This window comes from Cydia pomonella, chromosome 11 (assembly GCF_033807575.1).
Source record: "Cydia pomonella isolate Wapato2018A chromosome 11, ilCydPomo1, whole genome shotgun sequence".
Classification (NCBI taxonomy): domain Eukaryota; kingdom Metazoa; phylum Arthropoda; class Insecta; order Lepidoptera; family Tortricidae; genus Cydia; species Cydia pomonella.
Genome location: NC_084713.1, coordinates 6,021,148 through 6,038,329, shown reverse-complemented (window position 1 = coordinate 6,038,329; position 17,182 = coordinate 6,021,148). Strand labels below are relative to the sequence as shown.

At 36.0% G+C, this 17,182-nt stretch overlaps 1 protein-coding gene across 2 annotated transcripts in view; it reads left to right on the top strand.

The window, feature by feature from the left end:
• LOC133522694 (axoneme-associated protein mst101(2)-like) overlaps nt 1-17,182 on the top strand; it is a 255,262-nt gene that overhangs the window by 213,081 nt on the left and 24,999 nt on the right. For both annotated transcript variants that reach the window (XM_061858106.1, XM_061858107.1), the window contains 3 exons: nt 5,670-5,738; nt 6,125-6,199; nt 16,340-16,486. In XM_061858106.1, the coding sequence (XP_061714090.1) occupies nt 5,670-5,738; nt 6,125-6,199; nt 16,340-16,486 (291 nt within the window). The remainder of the gene's footprint in view (nt 1-5,669; nt 5,739-6,124; nt 6,200-16,339; nt 16,487-17,182) is intronic.

Below are 17,182 nucleotides of genomic sequence, written 5' to 3'. Positions count from 1 at the left end.
AAGTTTTCGGATGCCAGGACCAATAAAAATGGGTCACTTTCATAGAACTTTCTATTCAACCTGACCCATTTTCATGTCCTTCGAATGTAGGTATTGAATTTGACTCACAATACTGGTTAGTATATGGAACTGCGTTGTCCTTGCAGTCCTGCGGCTGTTTGTGCAGCCGACAGTTGCCCCAGTTCCCATGCCCCGCTGGACATTACTGTAATTCGTCTATATATCTAATTATATACACTATAACTTATACGCTGATTTATAGAACAGGGCACACGGCTATTCCTACAGCTAACCGAGATTCGAGGAGAAGTAATATGCTCTTATCCCAGTGTTTATTTTTTAATTAAATGAATAAAAATATCGCTTTGGGCAAGATTCTAATTTGCGAACTTTCGGAATACTGGGTTGATCGTTAACAAACTGAGCTACCGAAACTAACCAGAAGCGTGCCAATTTTTCCATTCCTTCCTTTTGTTTATACGCATTAGGAAGACCACTTTTCCATTTTTTCCTTTGAAGGAAAAAAATGAAGTATAGTTTGTAGACGTATATGCTTGATAAAAACACTGGAGTTTTGTTTGGAATTCTTAGGTAAATAGGTAAGTATATGACATGGTATTAGTATTTCTAAGTTGTTTTATGCTATAGTCTGTATTGGTTACGCCTCATTGATTGGTACAACTAATTAACGACAATGGACTTGGATTAGACTTTCTTATTTAGATTGAGAATGTTAAGACTTCGGTTTTTGTATTCGAATCGCACTCTACAAAAATATAACCGAGTCAATGAACGTCTAAGAAATTGCTACTATCACGAAAATTCGCAATTTTTTTTATACTACGTCGGTGGCAAACAAGCATACGGCCCACCTGATGGTAAGCAGTCTCTGTAGCCTATGTACGCCTGCAACTCCAGAGGAGTTACATGCGCGTTGCCGACCCTAGCATCCCCCCCCCCCCTCGTTGAGCTTTGGCAACCTTACTCACCGGCAGTAACACAACACTATGAGAAAACACACAACACAATTCTGTACCCCTAGTGTAACTAAATTCGATTTTGAAACTTGACGTACGCGTTTGCGTTTAGTCTCATTTTGTATTGGATTTAGGAAGAGCGCGCCAAGCGGGACGTTTTGGAACCTCAAAATCCTATACAAAATGAGACTTAACGCAAACGCGTTCGTCACGTTATGATGTCGATCAAAGTTACACTAGTACAAGTAATTAACAATCATGTATCTGGTAGAGTGAAAAAGTATTAAGGTCCGTATTACCAACCAACTCTAAATTGGTACATAAATAGCTGTATCCCGCTCACGCAATTTTGCAATTAGGACTTCTCCAGCTCACAATAGCACTGGTCCTTGAGCATTGCATTCGCCTGTACCTAGGTATAGTTAGGAATAGAAGTCAAGATTAGATCTAGTAATTTGTTTCCTTGGTAGCGCCGGCCGACACTTTAATTATGATATCTTGTTTGTTGTAATTTGAACTTTGTGCGGATTTATTAGATCTAGCCTGAAATACTGTTTCTAAATTCTTGCTAGTGTAGGTGAATATTTGCGTACCAATGAATTTGAGAAAATAACAGTTAGGTATCGAAAAAACCGGCTGAATGCGAGTTGGGCTCGCGCACGAAGCGCATTATCTATAAAAATGGCAAAAAAACTATGTCTATTGTATGGGAGCACCCTTAAATATATTTAAATTTATTTCTTTCATAATATTAAATTGCAATATAAATTATTTTAAGCTAATCTCTATGTATTTATATTATGATCGTCAACTATACCTATAACCATATTTATTTATAACCATATATCTGTTTTTAGTATTTGTTGTTATAGCGGTAACAGAAATACATCACCTGTGAAAATTTCAACTGTTTAACTATAGCGGTTCATGAGATACAGCCTGGTGACAAACGGACAGACAGATAGGCAGTCGGATGTATAGCGGAGTCTTAGTAATAGGGTCCCGTTTTACCTTTCGGGTACGAAACTCTAAAAACAAGGGAAGTAAGAGTTTTTGTTAAACTTAAATCCATCGAATATTGTCTTCGATTACCGCAATATAATTTAAATGATGTTGCTGTTTGACAGAGCTGCCACATAATATCACGCGGTTAGCGCCATCAGTTCATCATTAATCAGAACTATTAAAACTTGGGGGCACGATTTTTTGTCAGTCTACACCATTCCTACAATTAAGAACGCTTTGCTATTAAATAAGCAATATTTTTACATATGTTTTGTGAATTTGCAACAAATACATAGGAATAAGAATTGAAATACCGATGACCCGATGACAAACCAAACGATGATGATGATGATGATTTCCTCCCGCGGACGCTCCGGTTGTGGAATGAGCTCCCTGCCGAGGTTTTCCCGAGGGTATACAGTATGGGGTTCTTCAATAAAGGAGTGTAGGTAGGTACAAGTTTTTAAAGGGTCGGCAACGCGCATGTAACACCTCTGGAGTTGCAGGCGCCTATAGGCTACGGTGACTGCTTACCATCAGGCGGGCCGTATGCTTATTTTCCACCGACGTGGTATTAAAAAAAACTTCAAAAGGCGAAATATCTATTTTATTTTATTTTTTAGGAGTGTACAGAGTAAAATGTACATAAGGATCTATTAACACTGACTTACACATAAAACATGCATTTTCCTCCACGACAGTCCTCACCGAGATACAGAGTCCAGTTTAGTTTACTTATTCTAATTATTATATGAATATCTATTTTCTATTGGCACAAACTATTGCATATTGTTATCTACCTAAATAGTTAGATTACATTCTTGTGATAGATACATGAAACGCCTAACGTTTTTATACCGCAAATAATGTGAAATCGGTGACCAAAACATGCTCTTCTCTACCCACCTATTGTCAAATTATGTAACCTATATTACATTGTTGTATTACAGTCCTATTACAAATACAGTCATACATTATGCTAAAGGGCTTGTAATACGGTAAGTGTTACGAAATTTGACCGTATAATTTACGACCGGCCACCAAAGCTAATCGTTGTCATAAATCAGTATGGAGATTGAAAAAGGCGTCATTTAACTATACAGTTACAGCGCATAAATTTGGTTGCTTGCACCGTATCAAGTTCGATCTCGATAGCCGTAAATAGGGTAGTTGCCAAATGTTGAATGTTTTAACATATTATGGTTGAACGCATGTTGAACGGATAAAGAATAAGAACAATATAACTTTATAACAAAGTGATATTAACTAGTTTTGGCATTAGAAAAAAGGTAAATAATCTTGTCTTTTTATTGAAAAATGTTTGTTTTAAATCAGTTTGTATTGCTTATGAAAGCAAAACCAATGTAAAAGATCGTATGTGATTTAAAATTTGTCCATATTTGCCGGGACTGATTTTTAAAAGGTTTTTTTTTTAAAGACACGGCAAATTCGCTTACCTTTTCTAATGCTAACATGGTTGAATTTAATTAATATTTAGAAAATAGATTCCAAAGTGTAATGCAATCGAAAACACTTTGGGAGCAATTTTCTAAATATTAATTAAATTTTAATATTTAAAACGTAAGTATGTTATTTAAATTTTATAAGTATAGGTTCTTATTTTTACACTAAAACGAAAAATAAGTACGCTTATCAGTAGTAGGTACTATTACTCCGACAAAAAAAGTTTTTTTTTTTTATATAGTACGTAGGTGGCAAACAAGCATACGGCTCGCCTAAGTATTTGGAATATTATAGTATACCTATAGTTTAGCCCTGATCACGTCTCAAGAGACATGTTATTTCAAAAAATAAAAACAGAATAGAATACATGGACAACGCAACATACTAGATAGAGTTAGTTTGTAAATAATCTGCATGCAAAATCTGGACATTAATATGCCTAATGGTTAAACTCAGTGATACCTACCTTCTTTATACACTTATATAGTCTATGAAAACGTTGTATGTATGTATAGGCAGGTAGTTCATTTCTCCATACAAACGTACTCGACTGGTTCCTTCGTAGTTTTTGACCCTAGAGCAATGATTTTTTCAACAAAGATTAATATTAATAATATCTGCGTCGGACTGTTATGCTTTTTTTGATATTTTTGTTTTATAAGCTCTAGAGCAAACAAACATCGCAAAAACGTCCTAATTGACTAGGCCGCAAAGAAAAGCATGTTATGTATTCAAAACAGATACGATTTAGTTCAAAAAGCAAAACAGTTCGACGCAGATAATTATATTACCATTTAGATTTCAAAATTCCGATATGATTGGTCAAGAAACGATTTTTGAGATTTTTACGCAGTTCTCCTAAGTTGTCCTTATCGCACTAATTTTAGGAACCGCCCCCGTCAGCGCGACGGAAATATTTACCTAAAATTCTCAAATCTGAGAAGGGGCTGAACTGGTCTTTCCTTACATTGCTTATCGACTCTGGCACAACACTAGTGAACTAAAAAGGAGTAATTTACAGGTTTTTGATACGAAATGTGTTTAGGACTGTATCCGCATTGTTCAGGCCGTGTTCAGTTCCTGTTGTTTCTAACTCCAAACTAAGTTAGAATTTATTACTAGTCGCTAAATGTTTGAACCATAAGTCCGGTTAGGCTTTAAAGTTCAGAACAATAAATTGTAGAACAATAGTGTAATATATTATGCACACGCTTGTACAACTATTTACTTATTGAATCGATTATTTTAAGCACCTCATATACCTTGATTATGTATAGGGATTCTGATAAGTTATGTTCATAAATTTACTACAAATGCGAGCTGCGGGTACAAAATACGAACTGAAATTATTTACTCGCAAGAACTATTTTAATGTCTTTGTAATCATCATCATCACTAGTTTTGACGAAAGCGACTGCCATCTGTCTTCCAATAATTTTCATCTTGAGGAACTACGTCTCTACTTCAATTGCCTAATTCTACTATTATAGTTATTAAATAGTAAAGTGTAGTAACACTGCGGTTCAAACCTAAGTGCTTTTATTACATATTTTGTTACGACTAAGATAACTATTATTATGAGCTACATAACCTATGTATGATGAAATTACTTGGCTGAAGCTAAATCGATCGTTTGATTGAACGAGTTTTCGCTCACGTATGCATAACATTCATGTATGTACGTTACCATCGTAATATGTATTAAAAACGAACTCTGAATGAAATGAATAGTATCACAGTTTAGCAAGAGTCACGATTTTTTACAATAATTTATTCAGCATGCATCTTTGATGTACATCTCGATCGATCCGTTTGCGATATGTCGATAACTCGAGCTTTCTATCGACTTTCGCTAGTTCATGTTCATACTGGCAGCTCTAGTTTTTGCTTTCGTTAGTTTGCTAATTATAGTGAAATACTTGCTTTTGAATAACCTTCTGAGTTTGTTTTACTTTTGCTTTTAATTAACGATTTTTTTATAATGATTCGCACGTTTTACTTGTTTGACTTCTTGTACCTAGCCAAAAAAAGACTGTGAGAAAGCTCAAAATTTGTAATTAACGAACTTATAATTAACTGAAAACGTCACATGTCATCAGTATCATGATGGACTACCGATATGTTTTATAAAGTGTCTAAAAACCTGAAGATAAATGTGATGACCTTTATTTTTGTATTTTATTTTTCGATGTTTTACTTAATTTTTTTTTTGGATTGTTACAGAGTAAAGAGAACAGTGACCGTGAAGATTTGAAAACGGACATACAACACAGAAAAGAAACATTTTATAGGGTGAGTAGATAGTGTTGATTTTTTAAACGATTTGCGAAGGACGCCAAGGCTGTAGGGCTAAGATGGTCGGCTCTTTATCATTTGTCACGATGCCTGTCACGTTCTAACAAGTATGTAAGTGCGAAAGTGACGGGCATAGTGACAAGTGATAAAAGTGGAACCATGATACCGCCGCTGAACTGTAGAGATTTTTTGAAATTCCCACTTCAGTGATCTAAATTTCCGAGCGTCTAACGAAAAACTTTAGATTCATTTCGGTTTATCATTATAAATATGTAATAGGGAAAAAAGCTTTTATATGTGGAATAACTAAACTACTACTTTCTATGCAACAATATTAATTAGCTTTATCAGTTAGTTAATTACGTAAATTTTTATGTTTCTAGGAGGCTCCCCCGGCAGACTCGGCGGTTTCGTCCGCGCCTGCCTCCCTCTCGCCACAACCGCTCACCGATATGTGGGTGAGTATCTGTTGCTATTCGATTTTATTTAGGCGTTATTATTTTTACAGTACATATGGTGCTACTTTTCCGCACTAGTGCGTATATTAGCACATTATGTAACTATGTCGAAAATTTAAAGGGTCAAAAGGGTCGATGCATGTGCAAATAGGTAATTTGCAACTCGAGTCAATTTAAAACACTCCCTTCGGTCGTGTTTTAATTTATCGTCACTCTTATACGATGCTTATTTTCTTTTTTTGGCACTTGTATTGTAAATAACTATTTTATGCTCTATGTATTGTGTGATAGCGGCATTTGATTTATTTAAAAAGTAACCACGGGTCTTAGGAAAAAAATATTAGTAACTTACAATAGTAGTTTTGGTTACTTTTGTTGAAGTTGTGTGTAGTAAGTGTAGTTTTGTATCGGTGTGTTTACAACATGTATTATTTATAGATTTTTATGAATGACATATTTATAGATTTATGAATCCTATATTTATAGATTTTTGTGACCAGTAGGTAAATTTGTATTGATGATTGATGTTTGTGCTTGAGTGAGGCTAGGTTTACACGGCTAGACGGCTTTCCCGCATAGACGCCGCATAACATTTTGCTGTCACACGGTATTCGATAAAATCCCGTATACGGTATACGGGAAAAAATTAACACCGAGTGAATCTAGCCTAACTTGACTATTTTATAGAGCTATGTCTGTTCACTCGGCCACTCCGATTGTGTCATGAGTCCTTTTATATCATAATGTGGGTGTCAGATTATGATGTAAATGACGTAATTGTCTATACATATACGCATTAGACGTGTCTTTGTAAGTACGGTAGGTGGTCACCGTGAGCACAGAATAGAATACAATAATAGTTGTGGTCACTCTACTTTGTATTATATCCTCAAGGATGGAGTCGCGTTGGTCACGGGTATTGTTTCTCAAGAAATGACATGTGGCTATTTTGGCAATATTTTATACGATCTATATAACTAATAAAAATATGTATGATGATGTTGATGTAAATGGGAGGTTTTAGAAAATAGTGTACCTAATAAGCTAAGCGTTAGTTGTTACGAAAAGTTAATCACTGTTAGTTTTGTGATGATAATTAAGAATTAAATTTCGATAAAGACTTGGTTTTGGTGCTCATTACATAAACTATAAGTGATTTTACATTGTACATATAAGGCAAAAAATTGATTCCCATAAAGATTTCATGCTTAATTGTGGTCACAAAACTGACAGCGATTAACTTTTCTTAACTACTCATTATTTTCTGAAAACTCCCAAATAATAACATGTTAGTAGGTAATGCATATTATTGCATATTCAATCGATACATGACTATGGCGATGGCGCCGCCCTAGTGGGTGTGGGTCGTATTGCTCATTTCACAGTTGGCAGCTGCCTAATAGTAGGTGAAGATGTCGTCCGTCGTCCCACGAAAGTTCATATTATCACCACGATGTGCGTTGGATTCGCTTGTGTTTCCCCTAAGAAGATCTTATAAATGTGCCTTGTTTGTGTATGTGTCTTAATAAATAATTATTCTGTTTTTAACCACATTCTGATCTTAAGTAGTTCAAAATGTTCAAATCATCCTCTCCGCTACACCGTTCAATAAATAGATCGCAACACATTACCATAAGAAATAATTATAGCAAAGTGTAAAGCCTCGATTACACTTATTAATATGCATGCACACTTAACATAATGTACGTGTCATGAGAACCAACTTCATAATTGCGTGATGACAACGAAAGTAAATATTACCAATGATAATACGGGTAGTTGTTGATGTTTCCATTGCAGATTACTTACTAGTCATCACTAGACGTGATCAAGACGAATCTAACGATACCTCATACATCAAAATCCATCAAGCCGTTTAGGCTACAGGAGGCCACAAAGAAACAGACATACATACATACGTACACTCGAAAAACATTACCCTCCTCCCTTTGACAGTCGGGTAAAAATAACAGATTTCTTAACAATAAATATGGAAGTATTTTTTGTGCTCCTTGTGTATGAGTATGAGTATAACTTATCTACAGTTATATAATATCATTAAGTCCACTAAGTACTTATTGGGATGAGAGCGGGACCACGTTTCAGTCGCGTTTGGCAATTGAGTTACAATACGAGTACAAGGATAAACATGCCAAACATTGAGCAATTACTACTTATACATGTACATGCCTAGTAGTGTTTATACTTTACATGAATACAAATCAAAATAATTATTCAATAAACTAGGTTTTTCTAGGTTGTAGTAAAATGACGCTACTGGACAGGTGCAACTGATTGTTGTTACGAGTTATTTGTTACGCGCAGTCTGTAGGAGGTAATCTACGATTTTTAGACAGATGCGATCATAAACATGTAAACAAATTTTTACCTTATTCTAACGACACGACGTAGAAAATTGCGAACATATATACCTTTTCTAACGGATTTTTATAGTTAATCGAAGGAAATTGCTACTTATTAGTTATGTAGAAATGCGGCGGTAGTGTGTCCGGTAGAAATGTGTGATTTTGCTTTCTAGGTAACTCATTACAATCAGTATGGCTGTCAGACAAGATTAACATTCGAATTACTTGACGGAAACCCCTATTTGCTGGATACCGTATTTTTCTGATCAGGATAAACGCACAAAGCTTAACGTAGATGGCACTGAAATAATGTATGTAATGATATACAAAGAAATATAAGGTATATGCTTTTTTGAGTTCCTAACAGTTGGAACCAATTGGGTATCTACCTATAGTTAATTTGTGGGTTTTTAATATCATCGTGTGCCTAATATCCTCAATTTTTCTCCTATACATTATCACAGTAACATTATCCAGTCCTATAGGTGTATTCAGATTTTAATTATTAGATCTGGATCAGTTATGGTTCTGACCTGATCCAATTACTAAAAAACCCAAATAAGCCTGCTATTCAGTCTAAAGTGCAATACCTATTTGTAAATATTCTATTCAAATATACTTTATTCATGTAGGCCTAGCAACAAGCACTTATGAATAGTAAGACAGTATTACATATAATTATCTTAAGCTAATTATCGGAGCAATTTATTGATGTTGTAAATATTATTCCATATATAATACTAATGAATATAATTCATTAATAAGAATACTAAGATTATTAGGATCTCAGACCGAATACATTAGGAAGACCGACGAACTGGTCCAGATCTCGGGAACGTTTAATGACGGCAACGCACTATCAGTAGTTGTAGAGATCCTTGTAGGCGTCTGTCCAGTACGAGACGTTTTTTAGCTGACGATGTGCCCTAACTCAATAAAAACATGAATTGAAAAAAAAAGAAAATCGCGTGCGTTTATATGTGACGCGTTCTAAATTTAAACGGATTTGATTTTGGAATTGTGTTTTGTTTTTATTTCAGTAAGATTGGTGAATAAAGTGACATTGCGCAATGCGCTTAATAATTTAAGTGACAAATTGGATTAAGTAATCGAGAGGATGCTTATTGCTTGCGGCTTGCGGACCTTGCGATAAAGTAAGATTTTTATGGTCATTCAACTAGTTTCTATTATTTATTTAATTCAACAGGTCCTTAATGTTTTTCGATTAAAATGGTGATTGGTATGTGATATCATGCACGGTGAAATAAAAAAGTAGATGAAGTATCAGTTTGTAGAGATCCTTGTAGGCGTCTGTCCAGTAATGGACGTTTTTGATTCAACAGCAACATGTACAATAAACTTAGCACACAGCCAGCTGAAATGACTTTGCTGACTCTACCTGCGTGTATTGTATTGTACTCTGTAAAGGGGTCCACTGATTACCAGTTCTCCGGACGATATCGGCCTGTCAGTTATTCGCAATTGTCAGGTTGTGCATATAACTGGCCGATGTCGTCCGGCGAACTGGTAATCAGTGGGCTCTTTAATAGTACTCCCGTGAATTAATAATATACGATGTAATAACCTAAATAATTCATATTAAACACTACTTGCCACGATAATATGACTAATTTAATAATACTTTCCCTTACCTTCTAGTCTTTGTAATGTAAAGCCCGTGTAACTTTAAATGTGAGAGGTTAAACCGTTATTAAAGTTATTATTATCCTTATACGAATGACTGGTATACAACACGAAGCAGTTCATATACCTTAGTATTGTATACCGAAACTGGAAGACCTTCATGTGTTATATGACAGGTCACGAGTCTTTTCTTGTTAGAATGCCATTTAAAACCACTATACTATATATGTGTAATAGTGTGCATGTTATTTAATAGACAAGTGTGTAGGCTATTGCACCACCTAGGCACCAAAATAATAAACAAGCTATATCAAGATAGAAGAAATATAATATCGAGAACAATAGAAGGTATTTTGGCTAGCTTGGGTTGGCTTTGCATATTGGCTACATGGGCTGACATAGCTTACAGTACCTATAAGAAGAGGGGGCACCTGCCCAACAGTGGGAGAAACCTGGCCCCGCTCAAACGGTATCACCAGGCTAGGGGTCGTGGGGTTGGGTAACTTTTTTAAAATTAACAGTTGAACACAGAAAGAAATAAAAAATCGATATACATATTCTGTTAGTATTAATAGTGCGGCTACGACCGCATGCAAGTTAGTCGAATAGATACAACTACGCGAGACGCACGTCTTTCATTTTCTTGCCCCGACCCCGCACCCCCCACCAACAATACGAGTATGTACATACAAGCTATAATACGAGTATGTAACTCAATACCTGAGCAAATTCCATGACTTATATATATTTTTTAGATAACTCTGTAAATAGATACAGTCAGCATCATCAAATTCTTTTATACCTTCATGATTTGTAGAAATATAGGTATGTGTATTTGTAAACATAATAGAAGGTAGTCGATACTTTTAGCATATTGTCTTATTTGTTACTATGGATGCTGACCGAAAACAATAGCCAGGCTGTTGACCCTTTGAAATTTCATTTTATTCATTTTCACTTCTTCATAAGCTATAAATCGTATGGACATGTTGATGTTATGCAATGTAGAGAATTCCATACAATTTTACCCAGAGGGTGTAGACATTTACATGCCTACTTATAACTAACCTTATTAACTAGTAGCGTATATTATAATAATATTAATTTAAGCTATAGGGGCTATAAGAAATTGTTTAACTGCAGTCAAAAATTTTGAGCTATTGACTAAATTTCTAGCAGCCTCATTTAAGTTATTTGACTTGGTGTGTGTTACTTTATAATTCTTTATTCTTAAATTTTATTTGTAGTGTGCTGTGTATATTATGAAGAGTCTGCAATAAACTTTTACATTACATAAAACTGGGATCCGGATATTGAGCTACCATTGGAGATCAGTCTGTGGCTTTATAATTATTTTTTGCAGGAAATTTATTTACATACCATTTTTCTTACCAGTCCAAAAATGGTGTCTAATAAATCAATAGCTAGTGCTTTAACACCTCCACTAAGCCGGGTTTAGAATAACACGTGCGTAAAATCCGCATATCAAGGACTACCGTTACCGAAACTACTATGAAACTTACTTCTTTCCCGAAAATTGGATCTTAAGTGATAAGATGTAAAGTTTATTTTAGAACAGTAATATTACATCACTTACGGTTTTCTGATATCCTTATATTTATGTAAATAAGATTTTACGCACAGTCTTTACTGAAGGATATTAGGCAAACGTATTTATTAGCTTTAATTGTGTACTTCAGTGGCTTTCATTTGTCTTCGCTTGGATTCTTTTGTTTTTGGTAAACATGCGAGTTTCTTTTAAATTGCCTTTAAAGCATAGTAATTTGTCGATTAATGTACACTACAAAACATTTAATCATTCGATGTCAGGAAAATGTCCAGGAAATATTTAAAGCTGGCCATACACACTAATAGGGTATGCCTGCGCAGTTTTTCCTGTACAGTTCAACTGCACAGGTAAAGCTGTATAGGAAACTGCACAGGCGAACGCCACACACGCTCCGTTTTACCTGTACAGTTGATAAAACTGCGTAGGCATATATACCGTAGTGTGTATAGGCTGCATTATAACCTCCTTTGAAATTTCTACTGTGCCTATACCACGAATACAAGGAATTTATTTTTATGTTACATTTGATTTAAATTTTGCTACGTTATTTTGCCTTCACTTCACATACATGATGACGAGCTGTGACTGTAAAGACTCTTAACAAACTGTAAAGACCTTCTCTCTCCACCAGATATAAACGATGATTTAAAATATTTTGATCATTAAGTACAACATAATTCACATCGAAACCCGCAAAATATATATAGGTAAGGTCAATGGTAATGTGGAGAAGCCCGTCTATCAGATAAGATCGTTTACAAGCTCTTTCGTCACTTCCACTCTTGCGTTTTTGTATACATACTCCACTTACAGAAGGTCGGTGGAGCAGAAGGAGCGAAGCTCTTCCTTTCTGACTGTGTGAGCAAAGTACGTATACAAATACGGAAGTTCTTGCCCTATGACTGCCTTCGGCACTTTTAACGGCCTCCTAGCCTAGTCGGTAGTGACTCTGCCTACGAAGCAGGAGGTCCCGGGTTCGGATCCTGGCAAGGGCATTTATCTGTGTGTTCATCACAAATATTTGTTCCTGAGTTATGGGTGTTTTCGATGTATATGTATTTATATATAATTATATATTATATATATCGTCGTCTAGTTCTCACAACACAAGCTTTTTTGCTTACTGTGGGGCTAAGTCGATCTGTGTAAAAAAAAATCCTATAATATTTATTTAATATGACGGTCGTCCCAACCAAAATTATTATATGCCGGTCTTCCCCACATTGACCTTACAGCACGCTCTTATATTAGCTGACTGTACCTAAGAAAATCTACAAATCCTAGCAATATGTGCTGTATGTAATTGGTACCGACTAACTGACGTTACTGATAACGTTTTTGATTATACAGATTGCTTATCTAATCAGAAGTATAGTGTTTGTATTAGATAAAAAGATTGGCAGACAATAGGGCAGGTTTATCAGTGAAGTTCATCTATCTCGCTTTCTCATCGTGTTTTAGCAATAAAGGCTCCGATTATTTTTATAGCTTTGCCAATATACTAGGTCTAGACTGACAGTCCAACTAATGAAGTGCGCCACAAGGGAGGAAGTGACAAATAAAACCCGCAGGGTTTCTTACTACAAAATTGAGGCATATTAATTTTGCACCAAAGTCAGTCTAAATGGAGGCATAATTTAGCAACAAAGGCCACATAATGAAAGTGTGCATTTTCATAAGCTTTTATTGTCAATACAATACATCATCATTTTACTCGAATTATCCCGGCTTTTTGCCACTGCTCAAGGGAATCTGAGTTCCGTTTGGCAACTAATTTGCGTAGATGTGGCCAAGAATTGGCGTTGCCTAGTATTCCTTTTTTACAAAAGACTTGCCATCTTATCTTACAATCGAGAGGGTAAACTAGGCTTTATTGGTATTAGTCTGCTTTCCTCACAATGTTAACCCTCATCGAGAAGTAACTGGTAAGTATCAAATGATTATATCGTACATAAGTTCCGAAACTTTCATTGGTATGAGGAATGTATGAGCCGGTGTTTGAACCCACAATCTCCGGGAAAGTCACATGCTTTTACCCCTAAGCTACCAGCGCTCTTTATATCAATAGTTAGTACATATATACCGTATATTTTCTAAAATATGTGCATATCCCGGTGTCAATTACAATAGTAAACAAAATATTGTTGACATTCCAAACTTTGTTTACAACATTCCCATAATGCCAATCCTCTTGAAATGTCGGTGTTGACATAAAAATCGAGTGACATGGATCTCAGGAATCCGTCCGGCCTTGAGTCTCATAAATGTCAGCTGATCTTGTTAACAAAGCGAAAGGCTTTATCTCGAAGGTGCAAAAACTATTTTCGCGTGTCGCGTTAGGTCATCTCTTGCACGTTTGCTCGTAGAGTATTGGCGCTTGCGTCATCTATTGTAATGCCATCTCGAGTGCAAGCACGTGAAATGATGCTATTGATGAGATGCTTGCCGTAATTATGAGAATCTGCAGATATGCACAGTCAAAGGAATCCGATATGGATTTCTTTATTATCCAGTACCACGAACAATGCATTAACATATTATAAGCAAATCTTAAGTACGTATGTATTTCATGTTAGGATTCCCTCCTGGGTCTGGGACTCTTTTAGTTTTTGTCACGTGTCCCGGTCTTGGGCTAAATTAAATAGGGCCGCTTAAGCCGGCGGCGTCCCGCGTGTCTATCCCCACACGTTTCTTACTAAGTTAATACAATCTCCAACTTGTGTTTAGTATGCAAACGTACCTATCGAAACTTTCTGTAGTAACTTAAGTTATTCTCCGTTAAAGCTTATTTCTGTACCTTTTTTAATGTTTATAAAATTATAGATCACACATCTTGACATGAATTTGAATTACTATGTTAAAGCCCGAAACTAATAGTGCGATAGTTTTTCTGTAAAGTGTACCACAAAACTGCATTGGTTGTGGGATAGTTTTTAAGAGCAAATACTGTCAAGTGTTTTGTAAAAACTCGTGCCTACGTCAATTAGATTAGATGTCAAGCGGACACCAGGCTTCCATGAGCCGTGGCAAAAATGCCGGGACAACGCGAGGAAACAGAAGAAGGTTTCAATAAAACGACATATAAAAATCTCTTACCTTCTTTCTAATGCAAAAAAAACGGACTATAGTCTAACTTCATTTGCGTGTTACCGAATAGTCTGTAAATATCAATGTAAACTATTTCTTCTACGGAAATTCTTCTACGGAAAGTCTTGGTTAATGCATTCAGTAGGAAATGGAATAATTCCCACTATTACATCCGACTATAACCGATTGTAGACAATGTGCCTTAGAAGTTTCACAATTGCTGGTTTCCATTACAGAAGGCCTTGATAATAATAATAGGCCTGATAATGTAGTTCTGGCTAACTACTACATTTTTAGAAAAAACACGATCCACAAGTTACGTTTTGGTCTATATTCGTCTGTTGAATAAAGGCTAGTCCAGACGGGGACAATTTTTTGCCAATCTGATTAAATTGTCTGATAAAATCAGGTGGTTTCGGACGCAAACGTCAATTTGGGTCGCCGATTTGACCGCCGATTTTGACCGATTTTACGAAACAAGAATACCAATTTTTGACGCTAGCATTCGTGTTTGTATATATTTTAATTTAGAGCGCTCAAATATCAATAAATCTAAAATTGGTGATTAAATTGCAGATTGACGCCAATTTCTTTTCTGATCAAATATTAATGGTCTGAAATCTCTTGTTACTCTTAATACATCTACAAAATCTCTTGCCAATGTAGTTCAACCTGACTAGAACTACAATATCACAAGAATTTTGAGCTACAAATTAACAACAAACGTTAAATATTCGACCCTTACCGCTGTGGCCCGGGTGCCCGAGCGATTTAGGCATCTGCCTCGATTGCATAGGATGCTGGTTCGATTCCAGCCTTAGGCACTGTTTCTTTCGTTTAAGACATTTAATTCAGTTTGTTTACAAGTTACTTATAATATATATAAATACCTAAAAAAAAAACTGTAATTTTGTAATATAATGTAACTACAAGTAATTACGGTTGTGGAAGAGTGGGACGTCTCAACACAGGCTTTGTAAGCCTAAAGAGAGGCCCCAGCAAATGCTTACTATATGTTTGTAAATAGATAATAAAGATATTTTTTATTTTCATTCATTTTACTTTTTCTGACATAGCCATCAGTTGAATAATGCTCTAATAATATTTCTGACTAGCTTCTACCTGCGACTTCTTCTGCGTGGGATGATTGATGATGATAATAGATACTCGCACATGTTACTCCTCTGTACTTGCAGGCGTCCATAGGCTACGGAGACTACTTACCATCAGGCGGGCCGTATGCTTGTTTGCCGTATGACCGGCGTAATATAAAAAAAAAAACTATATTTTGCCCTTCCTCGGGCCTCAAATTATCTCCATACCCAATTTCATACAAATAGATTCAGCGGTTTGAGCGTGAAGAGAAGTTACTTTCGGATTTGTAATATTCGTAGGAAATATTAGTTGGATAATTTTTGTTTGATTAACACAGACAATAAAATTAGTACTTAACTTGGTTTTCGTTGTCAACAGTCATGTGGGCAATGTCGCGCGGCGCAGGAGCGCGCGGCATCTGCTGCGCGAGAGTGCGCGCGGCTGGGCGAGCAACTTCGGGACGCGCGCGACCAGTTGGAGCTGATGGAGTTTAGGTTGCTGGAGCTGGACGCGTTGCCGGACAAGGTGAGGTTAGGTTAGATAATGGGTTAAGTTAGGTTAGACAAGCGCGCAGCGCACGCAAGGTGACGTTAGGTTAGAGACATGCGGGGAAAGAGCATGCGAAGGTGCGCGCGGCTGGGCTACCAGCTGCTGGGCGCCCAGCTGCGAGTTAAGGTTGCCGGAATTAAATTACATTGATAGGCTGGACATTGTTGTCAAAAATTATATGGTCTCATAGGATTTATAAGAAAATGTGCTGCGATACGACTGTACTAAAAGTACTAAATAAATACCATACCTACCCGTGGAATAATCAAACACAATTCTTGAAGAAAGGTTCCTAATAGTATAGGTACACTGTTGCGATATTTAAGTGGGTATAACTATATTTAATGAAAAATAACGAAATAGGAAACTGAGTCACTCAATCTTGATGTTAGAAATGCATGACATGAAACTTCAGGAAGTGACCTAGAGGCTTTCACGATTACTAATCGTGCTCTTGACTGAACGTTTTTTTTTGTTTAACACAGTTTACCTTTTTATTTATCCAGTAGTACTTAAATCTTAGGACAGAAATTGATGTAATCTAAATCGCATTTTCATTTTAGCGATCCCGATTCTCGCTAAAATAAATTAATACCCACGTAATAATATGTTAGTGACTGAATGAGTTAATTGGTTACCTATTCATACTGTAGGTATACATGTTATGTGTTA